General features: G+C 42.9%; 1 protein-coding gene across 5 annotated transcripts in view; it reads left to right on the plus strand.

Moving 5' to 3' along the window:
- The window catches only part of LOC308665057 (P-selectin-like), a 41,192-nt gene that overhangs the window by 23,396 nt on the left and 1,568 nt on the right, over positions 1–16,228 (plus strand). For all 5 annotated transcript variants that reach the window (XM_081322677.1, XM_081322675.1, XM_081322676.1 and 2 more), the window contains 6 exons: positions 1,929–2,114; positions 4,872–5,057; positions 5,991–6,176; positions 7,012–7,134; positions 8,070–8,100; positions 10,779–10,834. In XM_081322677.1, coding sequence (XP_081178803.1) covers positions 1,929–2,114; positions 4,872–5,057; positions 5,991–6,176; positions 7,012–7,134; positions 8,070–8,100; positions 10,779–10,833 — 767 coding nt within the window. In that variant the 3' untranslated portion in view covers position 10,834. The remainder of the gene's footprint in view (positions 1–1,928; positions 2,115–4,871; positions 5,058–5,990; positions 6,177–7,011; positions 7,135–8,069; positions 8,101–10,778; positions 10,835–16,228) is intronic.

Below are 16,228 nucleotides of genomic sequence, written 5' to 3' on the forward strand. Positions count from 1 at the left end.
GCTGTCTTTTGAAAAGGCCACATCTATTTCCTGTGATCCTAGAAAGCTCTCCTTTTTGGAAAAGACTGTTGAATCAGTGGTGATGGATCAAGTACATAGCACCCTAGAAGAAGCAAATTATCTGTATTCTTTTCAATCAGGGTTCAGACCCATGTAGAAGACAAAGATGACTTTTGTGACTCTTCTAGATGATGTCATTGGAGGTAGTCTTCCTCGCCCGGTCCTTCTAGGACTCTTTACGGCTTTTTATTTGATCTGTCATGATATTTTGCTTGCAGTGGTTGGGGACAGGAATGCTATTTTTCAATAATTCCTCTTCTTCCTCAATGGAGATTCTGTTACTTTGGGAAATGAAGGGATGGCCCTGGATTTATGGGGTGCCAGAAATGTCAGATTCATTCCCATTTCTTAATATCTGCATGAAACTACTGGAGGAGTCATCTAATGGTTGGGTGCAGTATCATTACTATCAGCTGATGATATACATTGCTACCCCACACTATAGGAGAGATGCTGTTGATGTTTTATCCTGGTGTCTAGACACTGCAAAGGTCTGGATGGGAGTAAATGGGCTAAAGTTGAACAGAAGCAAGACGGAGTTGTTATTTGTACATTGGTTCACCACCAATCCCAACGGTGCCTCTGGATGAGCAGGTGCCACCTGTGAAAGAATAGATTCTCCATTTCAGAATTCTTCTGGACTTATGGGCAGGTGCATCAAGAGGAGATGGAAACTATGTCTAGAAGGATTTTGCTTAGCTGAACTGGAGCATCAACCTTACATGGTATAGGAGGATTTAGCTGCAGTAACTTATGTCCTCATCACCACCCATATAGACTACTTGGGGCTGTCTTTAAAGACCACTTATAAATTATATCTGATCCTGAATGCAGCAGCCCATTTGTTAATAGTCTCCAAATGCTGGGAGCATTTAACATTGATACTACAGGCCTTGATGTTATTACTGATTCAGTTTGAAGTATAACTGAATTATTGGTTTTAATCAATTAAAACCTTTAAAGACTTGGTACCAGTCCCTTTCAATAAATAATACACTTCAATGTTTATTTCAACCAGAGTAGTCAGCCTAGCCTGTCTTCATTATGTCTACTAAATCATATTTGCTCTTCTATTCTTGTTCTATTTCCATGCTAGAAGCATTAATGTGTAGACCAGGGGTAGGCAACCTTGGCTCTTTTATGACTTGTGGACTTCAACTCCCAGAATTCCTGAGCCAGCATGGCTCAGCTTGGAAACCTCTCTCTTTCCTCTCAGCATGGCTGGCTCAGGAATTCTGGGAGTTGAAGTCAATGAGTCATAAAAGAGCCAAGGTTGCCTACCCTGGTGTAGACAATGAAGTCCATGGAGTTTATCTGCCAATATTCTTTCTCATTTTCAATAAATGCTTTGGGTGGAAAGGAGATCCCATTTCAACAACATTCCACTTCTTATAGTCTGTCTTAGTAGCTTTAACAATTAGTGTTGGCTAGTGACTGAATACATTGCTATTTATCCAGGTGAGAGATGAAACAATTCATTTAATGAACGACAAAAAAGATGATAGTTTACCACCAGACTGGGAAGCATTACGTAGCTTTGTAAGCCTTCAAGCACTGCAAGGGGCTTACTTTCAGAAGAGGTGATAAAACTTTAATAATTAGTCTAAATTTGCCTGCTTCCTTCTAATCAACTTACAAATTAATAGAAATAGTTAAAATACAGTAAGTCTGCAATGCTGTATCTTCAAAAGAACACTGACTCTATAAAAGTGTAATTCTGAAATCCCTTATTGTTGATGAAAGACAGGAGCAGAAAGTAGCATAACTGCCTTTTTACAGTATGGAACTAGTTGATTACCTGTGGGAACATATTTGATTCATCCAAGATGATGACATACTTTTAAAATTTGTGCTTGTACCTGTTTTAGCTATCCAATGCCCGCCACTGAAAAACCCAGAGAATGGCAAAGAAAATTGCTCTAATCCTTATGGACATTTTGCATATTACTCCAGCTGCATCTTCTCCTGCAACTCTGGGTTTGAATTAGTTGGATCCGAGAAGTTGAACTGCACAGATCAGGGAAATTGGACTGGAGATACACCCATCTGTGAAGGTAGGTTTTAGGAAATAATGTGGGTTGAGGGCTAGAAATTCTCCATCTCTATAATGGTGGTTCATCTCCAAATTGAATGTAGCCTTATTTTTAGAGGTGGTAAAGTCATAGGAGCTTCAGAAGATGAAAAAATATAATTTGTTGAAATTTGCAAAAAAATGAAAGAAGTGTTTAATTTTCAGTAAGTCAATTTTCCCGATTTCTATGTATCCTATAATGCCTTTGGTCTTATTTTTGTAGTCTTTGACAGATATAAAGCTACATAACATAATTTACTCTTACAGCGCACTGCCTGTTTGAACAGCCTTCTTGGTTTATAATTACAAACAAGCAGCAGAGACAACAAATTTGATACCTTTCCACACCTTAGCAACAGAAACGCTTTCTGTATGTTTAGTTTATTAAAAGAACACACAACATTTTTAAATTTTTTTATTGGATTTAGAAACCACCCACCTCCCAGTGAATCTGGATGCCTGACATAATAAAAATCAGAATATGGGCTTCCGGTTCGCACGCGCGACACTTCCGGACGTGCAGGGACAGTCTGTCTCCTACCGTCCGTTTCTTTCTTGTTTAGAGGACCCTGAAAAGGGTCAAAAATGGCCCTGGAGGGGCAATTACCAAGAGGAGGACTTCCCTGCGATCGCGGAAGGGCGGAAGCCCTCTGATGGAATCCGGGATCATCTCCTTTGGCCCGAAGAAGAGACCAGCCATAAAGATGGCCTATCACTAAGCCACTCCCTGCCAAAAGCCAAAAATACTACCTAGCACTATGAAGCAATCTGGAGGACCTGGGTGAGCTTTTACCTTTCCTATTCCCTTAATCATCTTCCTGTGGGACTTTCCTGAAAATCTCCTTCCCTATTTTTGAGAAAACGGCGAATACCTACTTTGGGAACAAAGCTTAAAGCCTCAAAGTTACAAAAGAAATCCAATTAATGCAGCAAAGAATTTAAGCAATTTCAGTTGTACTTACTAAAAAGCTTCTAATTGTTGCTGGGGACTCACCATCCTACTCTTTCTTTAAATTGTGAATTTAAAAAAAATTGGACTAATTCTACAAAAGTTCTATATTAATTTGGAAAAAGAAAAAGAAAAAAAACCCCTTACATTGCATGTTATATGTTATTGATGACATCTTGTGGCGAAACCTGGTACAGCAAGTAAATTTCCTTTTTCTGTTGAGAAAGCTCGCTGAGTAACAGAGCTGTCCTTGAAGATAAGTGTGGGAACACCTGGCACTGAATACAACTCTTTAGGAGGTGGAAAATTTTTGACTATTATTAAAACAGCCTCCATGGAAGATTTAACTGTAAACAACAATGAAATGGAGGAATACATCCTGCCACTTGATTATAAACTGATACTGGACATGACAGAGGAAATTAAAGCTAAGCTGCAAGAAAAATCTGACAATTTAAAGCCACCAAATCAAACTCTGACCTTAAATGAGGAAAAGATAACCCAAAACCAAATAGAAGAAGTGGAAACTAACACTAAAACAGGAGATTTCAAAGAACAACAAAAGCAACCTACAGAAAACCTTAAAAGTCCATACTTTAATAGCAACTACAAAACTTACAAGCCAAAAAGTAACAGCACCTGAAGAAAGCAACACCAAGAGTGAAGACACTAAAAGCCTTCAAATACACTCTATTGAGAATTCAATTATGTGAGCGCCTGTTACTCGTCCCAGCTTCTGCCAACCTAGCAGTTCAAAAGCATGTAAAAATGCAAGTAGAAAAATAGGGACCACTACAGTGGGAAGGTAATAGCATTCTGTGTGCCTTTGGCGTCTAGTCATGTCAGCCACATGACCACAGAGACATCCTCGGACAAGCGCTGGCTCTTCGGCTTTGAAACGGAGATGAGCACTGGCCCCTAGAGTCGGAAACGACTAGCACGCATGTGCATTGAAACCTTTACCTTTACCTTTATATATATATATATAATAGGCTATGCTAAAATATTTTATTGCAATTAGATAAAATTTAAAAACAGGATATTGATATGTATTAGTGAAAATATATTTTGAATTCTGTTGATTGACTTGGTTATAACCAGAAATATACTAACTTGCTTATTTTGATTATTTAATCACTAAGGGAATTAGAGAGAATATCTCTGTTGATGTAACCTGAACTATTTACAAATGGTTATTTCTTATTTTAATTACCCAACCACCATATTGTTTCACAAATACATGTATATGTAAATATTAAAATCAATAAAACTTGTATTAAAAAAATCAGAATATAATAATATAAAGTAATACACCAAAGTACATATGCAAATGCTCTATGCAGAACACCACATTTATTTTTCATTGATTGTTCGTTTTTCCCCTGTTTTCCCTGTCTCCCATAAAGAAACAATCCTAGTGAATGAGCTACAGATATAATTGAGGCTTAAGCATTTAGCAACAAAGAAGCAGTGCTCTCCCACAATCAAATTAAATAATAAATGATAGGTAGAATGTGAACTTTCTGCAGAAATGATGCAAATAATTTAAAAATCTTAAAATAAATAAGCAAGTTTCACAAGCAAGCTTAGTGTTATTTTTTTGGCCTAGCATCTAATATTCCCAGATGTTTCTAGTCTGTGAATTTAATGTGCATTAGCCCATCAGTCACTAAAGGCCTTCTCCTTCATTTGCTCTTTCTGTTATTAATTGCTTAATATTTTCTTCCTCTTGCCTCTTTCCGCAACATTTGTAGATCTTTCCCCTAAAGGTTTCAATTTGTTTTTCGCCAGCTCTCAAGTGCCCTGAATTGCAGGCTCCAAAGAATGGACAGCTCAAATGTTCTCAGTCTTATGGAAACTTCACATATAACTCCAGCTGCGTCTTCTCCTGTGACATGGGTTTTAAAAAAATTGGATCCAAAGGGCTTAACTGTACGGCCACAGGAGAGTGGACTGGATTTGCACCGTTTTGTGAAGGTCAGAGAACTTACCAGACAGAGTGCTATATACTGCTTGAAATGCAGGAGGGAAATATCTGCAAGCAAACAGCTAAGCTCAGAGAGAACAAACAATTCCACAGTTCAACGCTTAGCTTCTCTTCTATTGGAGAAACTGTTTAATAAATGAACGTACATGAACAAAATATATTAAGATGGTTTCCTATTCCATTTCCTGTGACTTAAGGGAGACTTTTCCGCTCCTTCTTGGTTTCATGCCACATGGTTATTTATAATGTGTGTAACTGAAGGCAAAAAACAGGAGTCTGGTAGCACCTTTTCCAATGAACAAATATTATTAACAGCCATATGATTTTGTGAGCTCAGACTTACTTCAGCGGAAGCACAAAATGATCAGACAGATGCAGGATTTAAACTGGGCTAAGTTTGGGGTGGGTGAAAGGAAGACAGATAATGCGTAAAACAGATTACAAGCAATATATCATAGTTGTACTGTATTACAAACCTAATATGTTAACAACCCATTCTGAAAATGTCTAAGACTTTTTGATGTCTGTGAACACAGCGCTTTCTGACTCAATGGTTCCATAAAGTAGCAGACTTCAAAATGACTATTTTAGAAAAGCTTCGCTCAGTTTAAATCCTGCATCAGTCTAAGCCACTCTGTGCATCTGATAAAATGAGCTGCATGAGAAAGGTGTTATCAGACTTCTGATTTTTTTTTTGCCACCACAGACCAACATGGTTCTCCTCCTATATTAATTGTGAAGGAGCATCTAACCTTTTTCATCTTCACCTTGCAGTAAGACCATCTGCAAAAGCCCTCCTTCAGTAAGCTCACAACCAACACTGTGACCTTTCTTCACACTGTGATCATTTGATCAGCCTTTCTCCAGCTCTAAAAGATCCTGTGATGTACTCTTCTTAATTTTAATTCCTGCCTGCCCCACAGCCATAAAGTGTCCCCCCCTTAAAGAGACGGAGAATATGAAAAAGAACTGCTCCCATCCCTGGGGCCACTTCAGCTACAGCTCCGCATGTCGCTTCTACTGCACGGAGGGCTTCATTCTCAATGGAACGAGTAGGACGCAGTGCCAGGCTGATGGCCGATGGTCTGCTGAGATGCCCGTTTGTCAAGGTACCAGGATCTCTTTCTATGCAAACTGCAATTTGCATGAGAATCATCTGCTCTATTAAGCCAACATTGGGTCGGTGGTTGCTGACATTTCCTCAGTTATTCTGTTTTGGTGCCCACTTATTATTTTTTTTAAGGATCACAGTACAGTAGTCCAATATACATTTTTCTTTTAATCTTACTAAAATAATTTCAAAAAATAGTTGCAAAACAATTCTGTAGTGTAGTGGGTGGGGTAGGACTTTTGCCAAAAGAAGTGTGTATTAGTGCTGCCCTCTGCTGGTTTACTCTAATTATTTTCAGAGAAAAAGTAATTTATATTTACTTTCACAACAGTCTCTATGTTTTACAGCTGCTGTTATTATCTCCTTTCTTAGAAATATAATAAAGCACGTAGCCAACATTTCAAAACTGAAGTTTTTAATTTATAAGAACTTAACATGTTTCTTTTGACATAGTGATCACTAGGAATAACTTAGAAAGCACTGGCTAATTAATATATTTAAAACCATAGCATTATTTTGCTGTAATATTTATTTCTCTAAAATGACTCATAAAGATAAGGTGAAGTTTTTTTAAAAAAAATATCTTCCCCACTCATCCACCCTCAATTTCTTTCATTTTCTCAGAAAGTTTAGCTTGGAGCATTTTCTCATAATGCTACTTCCAAGTATACAAAGTACGTGAAGCATTGTTCAGATTCTCAGGGGATTTAGATCTGAGGTAAACAGATGGCGATCCGTAGAGCTATAGAGCCAATATTAGAATATTGGAGTCTTACAAGAGAAGAATGTACTTTTTAGTTGACTTATTTCATTTCTAATATATTAAATTTCAGAAAATGCTGCCATTTACCTAAAGCAACTTTTGCTTTATACTGGTGGAATCACAGCATCCCTTATTGTTGTTATGATCTCTGGGGGTCTGATAGCTCTAGCAATTAAGCGTCTTGGCAAAAGAGGTAAGAAGATTTACATTATCCAATTGGGGGTTATACAATAGTGCAAAACTCACTTAACTACTGTCTTGCTTAGCAACAGAAAGTTTGGGCTCAATTGTAGTCTGTAGTTCAAAACCACATAATTGTAAGTTCATTTGTATTGACCTAAAAAAAAATCCAACACTGACATTAGAATAACACTTTTAGTGAGCCAAAACAATGTATTCATATGGCATGGTCAGCCAGAATTCTTCAGAATTTGTGTTTCCTGTAAACAAGCAGCATAATGTTGCTTAGAGAGTCATGGTGGCCCATGGTGGATAGAATGGAGTATGACAGACTAACTGTCCATTGCCAGGAGTTTGATCCTGAATGGCTCAAGGTTGACTCAGCCTTCCATCCTTCCAAGGTCGGTAAAATGAGGACCCAAATTGTTGGGGGCAATATGCTGACTCTGTAAACCACTTAGAGAGGGCTGTAAACCATAATGGAGTGGTATAGGAATCTAAGTGCTATTGCTATTAACTGACCCTCCAATCAGTGGGAATGGCTAAGTTTAAATTAACCACGATGACTCTACCATGTTCAGTTTATTAATATGGGTCAATCCAAAAGTCTGTCTTTTTCCTCCCTAACAGAGTTTGGCTAGTTAGCAGAGGAGTAACTGACACGATTAACCAAATGTTCTGTAAAATTTCCTTTCTGGAAAATTATTGTGTTACCTAGCAGAGAATAATAAGACTTATTACAGAAATAACAAAGAAAGGTTCCCTGAACTTGAAGAAGAGAATATGTGATATAAATATTTACATCCTTGCATCAGAATGGCTGCTATTTTTAACTAATGCTTATATTAATAATGGTAATTGTAATATTGTAATACTGTAATATTGTAATTGGATTAATCTATCTTTTTGTCTTTTTACATCATCTAATGGGAACTATGACTCCATTAGAGGAGAGAAAGAAGCTGTTAAGTCATACCAGGTACTGACTGCAATATGAAATTACCTTAAATTTCTTACATTAAGGTACAAAACAATGCAAATTTCCACAAAGATTCAAAACTAATTCATTTATCATTGCATAAGATTTTATAGATTTTATTATACTTTGTTAAATTAGTAGACTAGCAAAATTCTGTGGACATAGTATACTTAGACTTCAACAAGGCATTCAACAAAGTAGACCACGGCCTACATCTTGGTAAACTAGAAAAATATGGGATAGACGGCATCACCACCAGATGAATTTGTAACTGGCTAGCAAACCGTACTCAAAGAGTAGTCCTTAATGGTACTGCATCTATATGGTGGGAAGTAAGAAATGGGGTATCAGGAGGTTCCGTCTTAGGCCCAGTACTCTTCAGTATCTTCATAAATGACTTAGATGAGGCAATAGAAAGGGAACCCATCAAATATGCAAATGACACTAAGCTGACAGGAATAGCCAACACCCCAAAAGACAAAAAAATCTTGACAGACTTGAACAATGGGCCCTATCCAACAACATGAAATTTAATGTGGCGAAAAGCAAGGTTTTACACTTAGGCAGGAAAAACCAAAGTTACAAGTACAGACTAGGTGAAACCTGACTCAAAAACAGTGTGAGAGGGACCGTGGAGTCCTAGTTAAATATGAGCCAGCAGTGTGTGGCAATAGCCAAAAAGGCTAATACAATATTTGGTTGAATAAACAGAGGCATAGAATCAAAATCATGTGAAGTATTAGTTTAGCTTTATAAATGCTTAGAGGGACGCGGTGGCTCAGTGGGTTAGGACACTGAGCTTGTCGATCAGATGGTTGGCAGTTTGGCGGGTCGAATCCCGAGTGCCGCGTAACAGAGTGAGCGCCTGTTACTCGTCCCAGCTTCTGCCAACCTAGCAGTTCGAAAGCACATAAAAAATGCAAGTAGAAAAATAGGGACCACTACAGTGGGAAGGTAACAGCGTTTCGTGCGCCTTTGGCGTCTAGTCATGCCGGCCACATGACCACGGAGACATCCTCGGACAAGCGCTGGCTCTTCGGCTTTGAAATGGAGATGAGCACCAGCCCCTAGAGTTGGAAATGACTAGCACGCATGTGCGGGGGAACCTTTACGTTATAAATCCTTAGTAAGACGGCACCTGGAATATGCATCCAGTTTTGGTCACTACATTACAAAAAAGATGTTGAGACTTTGGAAAAAGTGCAAAGAAGAGCAATCAACATGATTAAGGGCCCGGAGACAAAAGCATATGAACAGCCATTACAGGAATTGGATATGGCCAGTCTAGAGAAAAGAAGGTCTAGGAGTGACACAATAGCAGTATTCCAGTATTTGAGGGGCTGCCACAAAGAAGAGGGGATCAACTTATTTTCCAAAGCACCAAAAGGCAAAACAAGAAACAACGGATGGAAACTAATCAAGGGGAGAAGCAACCTAGAATTAAGGAGAAACTTCCTAACAGTCAGGACAATTAATTGGTGGAATGGCTTGCCTTCAGAACTTGTGGGTGCTTCATCACTAGAGGTTTTTGAGAAAAGACTGGATAGCCACCTGTCTTAAACAGTATAGTGTCTCCTGCTTGAGCAGCGAGTTGGAGTAGAAGACCTCCAAGGTCCCGTCCAGCTCTGTGCTGATTGATGGTTAAGTATATGAAATACTAAGTAAAATACGATGTCCATAAAATGAAAGATAGGGGATAGAGTGGGACTTTTCCCCCCAAAAACATGTAAAGATGAACAAATACCGGTATATACAAAAAGTATACATTTCATTTGTGAATTGAACAATTTAAGGTAGCCAGACTCATAGCATGAATCTAAATAGGAATACGTACCTTAGGACAAATAGAACTTGCTGTTTATTGTATTTGCTTAGGACTGAAAGGCTTCTCCCAACGCTTTGCAAATTGGCTTTTAATTTATGTACCATCATAGTAAAGAAACAGGGGATTTGGAAACATCCTGGAGCAACTGGGGGTACCTGTGGGAATAAATGGGTGAGAGATGGATAAGTTGTCTTGCTGTGTGAGTGGGTGTCTCATGTGTAACAGGTGTCCCCAACCTTTTTGGTTCTGTGGACTGGCGGCAGCAGTGACGGCTTCAGTGGTAGGGGGAATGGTTTTGTGCACACAACCTAAATCCTATGCATGCACAAACGAAGCTTTGCAAATTTACCCACTGCTCCGATAGCCCAGTAGTGGGCCACAACCCAGGGTTGGGGACCCCTGCTTTAGCTGATCAGGTTATTGTGCAAATTAAAGCAAACAGCATAACATCTACTCACAAGCTAGGCCAACAGCCAATGCTATGTATGACCTGATTTGTAAGAACTGCACTTGAACTGTTTTGTGTCAAACTACTAACTTTTTGGTGGATTTTGATTACACAAATGTTAAATGATATGAATGTGTTAGTTTTTAAGGTGTCAGAAGACTCATTCTTATTTTGGTCTAAATTGTTGTTACTGGAAGCTCAGTACAAAAGATGTTGCACTACTGAGAATAGAAGCAAATTACAGGATGAGGTTTTGAGCAATTTCAAGCACTAGGAATATTAAATATTAAATTAATTCTGAGATTTTCAAAACACTAATTGTAAAGTGTGCCTTGAGGCATTTGGCTCTATTTTCCTAAGAGATGTGAATTATACAATGATAGCTATTTATCTGTTGCTTTTTAGTGATTTGGGGGTACCTGGTACATATTCCAATTCAGCATTTGACTCTGTCTCCTAAGGTAAGATCAAAGATGCTTCATTTTGTCATGTCAATTTCTAAGGCCTTTATTGTCCTCTTGGATGGGAAGCAGCAGGAGTGGGTTCAAGGCTGACTTCTGTCCCAACCTTCCTCTGGCAACCAGATGCATTATTTGACCATGAGCCTGATTCTGGTCAAGATAGTCCATAGCTGTGAGCTTGTAAACAATGCAGTGAGGAAGTTGAGCCACAGGCAAAATGTCTAAGTTAGGTAATAGATGAGACACAATGAGGTAAACTGATCTGAATCACCTAGAAGAGTTCATAAGCATGAGAGAAGTTGATGCAAATACAAGATATGTTGGTCTGAGATCAAAGCAGTCAGAAATTCAAGAATTCAGAAATCCAAGAATAGCAAGTTGCTAGTCAAGGGAAATGAGTTTGTTACTGTTAGGTCACGGAGCAATGAGACCCGTAGGCGATGGCTGCAACAGAATCTTTATTGGATGGCAGGTTGGAATAACAACGACTGGGGAACTGGGGTTACCTGGGTCCTCTTATACCTGTCCAGGTGGGCGCTAACCAATAGATTCAAACCTTGGTTTCCCGCCTGGCTGTCAGCCAATAGGTTTACTTGGTTTTCCCGCCAATGCTACTCCTTACCGGAGCTGTCCAGCAACAGCACCTCCTGTAGTTCTTGTACTGTAGTCAGCCCCATACATTACACCCCTTCCCCCATAAGAACAGACAATGCCAATCCACTTGAACCTTTCCCCCCCAACATAACTATTTACACCTTGTTTGTTGACCCCTTGCTTCCCTCACATCCGCACATAGTCCGTGAGGTAGGTCGGGGGCCTGTGCTCCTGGCCTGAACGCCTCAGTGTTCCCCCCGAGTCCTGTGTGGTGTTGTCCACATTGCTGGTTTGACCAGGAGTCTGGGGAAGACCCGGGACAATGGTTGTTTCTGGCGCCCGGTCCCCCTGGCCCTGTTGTTGCCATGTCTGTGTAGGTCTTATTGTCCACAGGTCAGTGTCCCCACTGGTCTCTTCTGTGTCGGGTTGGTCAGGGTGGTTGGAGTGCATTGCTGGGCCTGCCCGATGTGTGCTGCCTGGTACATTCTCAGGACCTCTCCTCCTGACCTGGTCTACATGTCTTCTCCACTGACAGCCCCCCTCCACCCTTACAATGAACGACAATGGCCCCGTTCTTTCAACCACCTCTCCCAGCACCCATGCATGCCCAGGGCCGTAGTTCCTTGTCCAGACCAGTTCTCTGTTGTTGAGGTGTCTCGGGGGTTTGGGTTGGTCTGTGTCAGCTGCCACTCTGTCAGGGTGGAGTCTGTCTAGCTTTGTTATGAGTCTTCTGCCCCAACGCAGTTCCACTGGGCTCTTTCCTGTGGATGTACAGGGTGTGGTGTGTTGATGGAGTAAGAATTGTTCTAACCTTTGCTTCCAGTCCCCTTGGATGATGTGTTTCAGAGTGTCTTTGGTTGTGCGCACCATGCGCTCTGCCATTCCGTTAGACAGGTGGAATGGGGCAGCCGTGACGTGTCTAATTCCGTTGGTCTTCGTAAACACCTGGAATTCCGTGGAAGTAAATTGTGGACCGTTATCAGAGACTAACACGTCAGGGAGGCCATGTGTGGCAAAGAGTTCCTTGAGCACTTGGATCGTCCTCCCCGTGGTCATGCTACTTACTGGCACCACCTCCAACCACTTCGAGTGGCTGTCCACTACCACTAAGAATGTTTGTTGCTGAAATGGTCCCACATAGTCAATAAGGACTTGGGACCAGGGAGTGTGTGTGGCCTCCCACTTGTGGACTGGTGCATGGGGTTGTTCTGGCCGGGACCTCTGACAGGTGTAACACCCAGCTACCTGTTCCTCTATAGCCTTGTCTAAACCTGGCCACCACAGGTAGCTTCTACCTTCATTCTCACAATCCCGGGGTGCCCTTTGTGAAGTGATTGTATGACCCTGTTCCTCATCTCCGGAATGATGACCCGGCACCCCCATAACAAACAACCCTTGTGGGCAGACAATTCGTGTCGCCTGATGAAGTATGCCTGGAACTCCAGGCCTGGGGACTTGTCCTGCCACCCTGTGCTCACCCACGTCTGTACCCTACTCAGTATTTTGTCGGCTGGCGTTGCTGCTGCAATGTCCTTTGCACTGAGAGGACACTCAGGGAGATCTTGCAATGCCAATATTTGAGATGCGGGAGCTGGATCGGGTTCAGTGCTGGCTAAGGGTAACCTGCTTAACCCGTCAGCGTGGCCCATTTCCTTGCCTGGTTTATGGACCAGCTTGCAAGAGTATGCCGACAGGAAAATGGACCACCTGAGCATTCTGGGTGACAGAATCTGGGGGGTCTGTTTATCTGTGGTAAAGAGGCCTAGTAGGGGCTTATGGTCAGTGAATATGGTGAATTCTCTGCCATACAAGTAATCATGGAACTTCTTCACTCCAGCAACCATCGCCAGGGCTTCTTTGTCTATCTGGGCATAATTCCGCTCTACCGCTGACAATGTTCTGGAGTAGTAGGCAATGGGAACTTGTTTCCCATTGTCTTCTAAATGGCTTAGGACAGCGCCCACTCCATAAGGGGATGCATCACAAGCAATGCAGATGGGCTTGGATTCTATGAAATGAGTGATTGTGGCATCACTCGCTAAGAGGTCCAGTGTTCTTATCCAGGAGTCTGTGTAAGGGTTCTGCTATAGATGCCTTGTGGGGTAAGAATACATGGTAGAAATTGAGTAGACCTAAGAAGGCTTGTAGCTCTGCCTTATTTTTTGGGGTGGGAGCTCCTTTAATTGCCCCCACCTTAGATGCTGCAGGGTGGATGCCCTGAGCATCTATCCTGAACCCCAGGAACTCAGTTTTTGTTACCCCAATGCTGCGTTTGTCTCTTTTAAGTTTGAGACCTGCAGCCCTGAATCTTCCCAAAACAGCCTTTAAACGCTCAGCCAATACCTCCTCATTGTCCCCTGCAATTAGGATGTCATCGAAGTAAGGGCATACTCCTGGGATGCCCTTGAGTGTTTGCTCCATGATCTCCTGAAAGATGCCTGGAGCTACGCCAACTCCAAACTGCAACCGGTCTACCCGGAACGGCCCCTTGTGGGTGACTATGGTCTGTGCATCGGCTGTTTCCCTGTCAACTGGGAGCTGCTGATATGCTTGCGCGAGATCAAGTTTGGCAAAGATGGCGCCGCCCTGCAGAGACACGAGTATGCTGCTGACTGTCGGGTAAGCATGCTGATTTAATGCTTGATTTATTGTACATTTATAATCAGCGCAGATCCGCACCTCTCCGTTTGCCTTGAGTGGGGTGACTATAGGAGTCTCCCACTTGGCTCCCTCAACCGGTTTTAGGACTCCCTGCGTGACCAGTTTATCTAACTCTCGCTCTATCTTTTGCTTCAGGGCAAACGGTACCCTCCGGGGCTTGATTTTAATGGTGGAAACGTTGGGGTTTAATTTGAAGGCGATGGGTGGCCCTGTGTATTTCCCTAGAATCTCATCAAATACGTCTGCAAATGCATTGCAGACGGATTCGATGTTGTGGGCTTGGGTCTTATTGATTCCGGTAATGCCGATGCCTAGGGCCTTGAACCAGTTTAATCCTACGAGGCTAGTCCTCTGGCCCTCAACCACCAGGACATCCAATTGCCCCTGGAACCCCCCCCCCCGTACTGCACTGTAAGAGTAGCCTCCCCCCTGATTTTGATCGGTGTTTGTTGGAAGTCGGTTAGCGTGAGACTGGGTGGCCTCAAGGTGGCCCTCTGCTTGCTCCAGCTGCATATTTGAGTAAAAGTCTCGTGTGAGATCACTGAGACCTCTGAGCCGGAGTCAAGCTCCATTTTACAGGGGACGCCTTGTAGCCATATGACCAGCCTGATTTTTTGGGTTAATGGTCAGCGGGTCCCCGTGTTACAGACGGCCTGCCAGCCTTCAGAGCAGTCAATTGCTGTGATTTGTTGTTGGGCCCCGGTACCTGTCGGTTGATGGTCTTCTGTGTCCACGTCATGCAAGCTGTTATGGTTACGGTTCTGGCAGACAGCTGCAATGTGGCCGGTCTTGCCACAAGCCCTGCACTTGGCTGTCCGGAACTTGCAGGTAGCCCGGGGGTGGTTGCCACCACACCCGGTGCATTTCTGCTTGGAGACGCAGCAGCTGCATCCGGAGCACTTCCGCTCCTGGTTGGTTGCCGTTGACCGTTGGCCCCTCTGGTTGTCGCGCTGCGCCGGTGGCTGGCCCTGCTTCGGCTGAATCATGTCCACTTCAGCCTGGTCATTGGTGTCGCCGCTTTCCCCGAACACATTTGCCTGGTGAACGTCTCCACTGGGGCTGCTGGTGTGGGCTCCGGTCTGTTCTGGTCCTTCAGCCATGTTGCGGGCCAGAATTTCATCTTGGAACTCCTGTAGCATCAGCTTCGGTCGTGCAAACAGTTTCTGCCGCAGTTTTCAGTCCCGGAGACCGAAGATGATCCTGTCCCGTAACCTCTCATCCAGGTTACCAAATTTGCACAACCGGGCCTCTTGCCGGACCCCTGCAATGAAGTTAGTGGCTGATTCGCCTGGCCACTGGTCTTGCTTCATGAACTGGAACCTCCATGCCAGTTCCGACATGCACGGGCTGAAATGCTGGTCCAACTTCACTAGGAGATCGCTGTAGGCGACTTCGTCGGGAGCTGTCGGTGCACACAACCCCACTGCTACGTCGTAAACAGCCAAACCACTAGTGCAGAGTAGGGCTGCCACCTTTAAGTCATCGTCCTTGATGCGATTGATCTTCATGAATAGTTCGACTTGACCCATGTGCGACTCCCATCGCTCCAGGTCTGTGATATCGAATGCCAGTATCTGCCCGATTTGTGCCATAGCGTCTGATCTGTCCGCGATCCTGCTCCTGGGTCCCGATCCTGCTTCTAGCCTTCGCTGGGGTGACCGGTGAGCACGGCTGCCGCTGCGGCTGTCTCAGCGTTGATTGAAGCAGGATCCCACCTTCATCACCACTGTTAGGTCACGGAGCAATGAGACGCATACGCGATGGCTGCAACAGAATCTTTATTGGATGGCAGGTTGGAATAACAATGACTGGGGAACTGGGGTTACCTGGGTCCTCTTATACCGGTCCAGGTGGGCGCTAACCAATAGATTCAAACCTTGGTTTCCCGCCTGGCTGTCAGCCAATAGGTTTACTTGGTTTTCCCGCCAATACTGCTCCTTACCGGAGCTGTCCAGCAACAGCGCCTCCTGTAGTTCTTGTACTGTAGTCAGCCTGATACATTACAGTTACTGCAAAGCTTGAATTTGTTCTTTAATTGAGTGTCAACTCCCTCTGCCCTTCCTTTAGCTAAAGGCTTCAGGGTTGTTGGATTATTCTAGGATCTGAGACTTGGTCAGGGTCTGTGAATGACTCTTGGCT

This window comes from Vipera berus (genome assembly GCF_964194415.1).
Source record: "Vipera berus genome assembly, chromosome: 3".
In the NCBI taxonomy this organism is placed as follows: Eukaryota; Metazoa; Chordata; class Lepidosauria; order Squamata; family Viperidae; genus Vipera; species Vipera berus.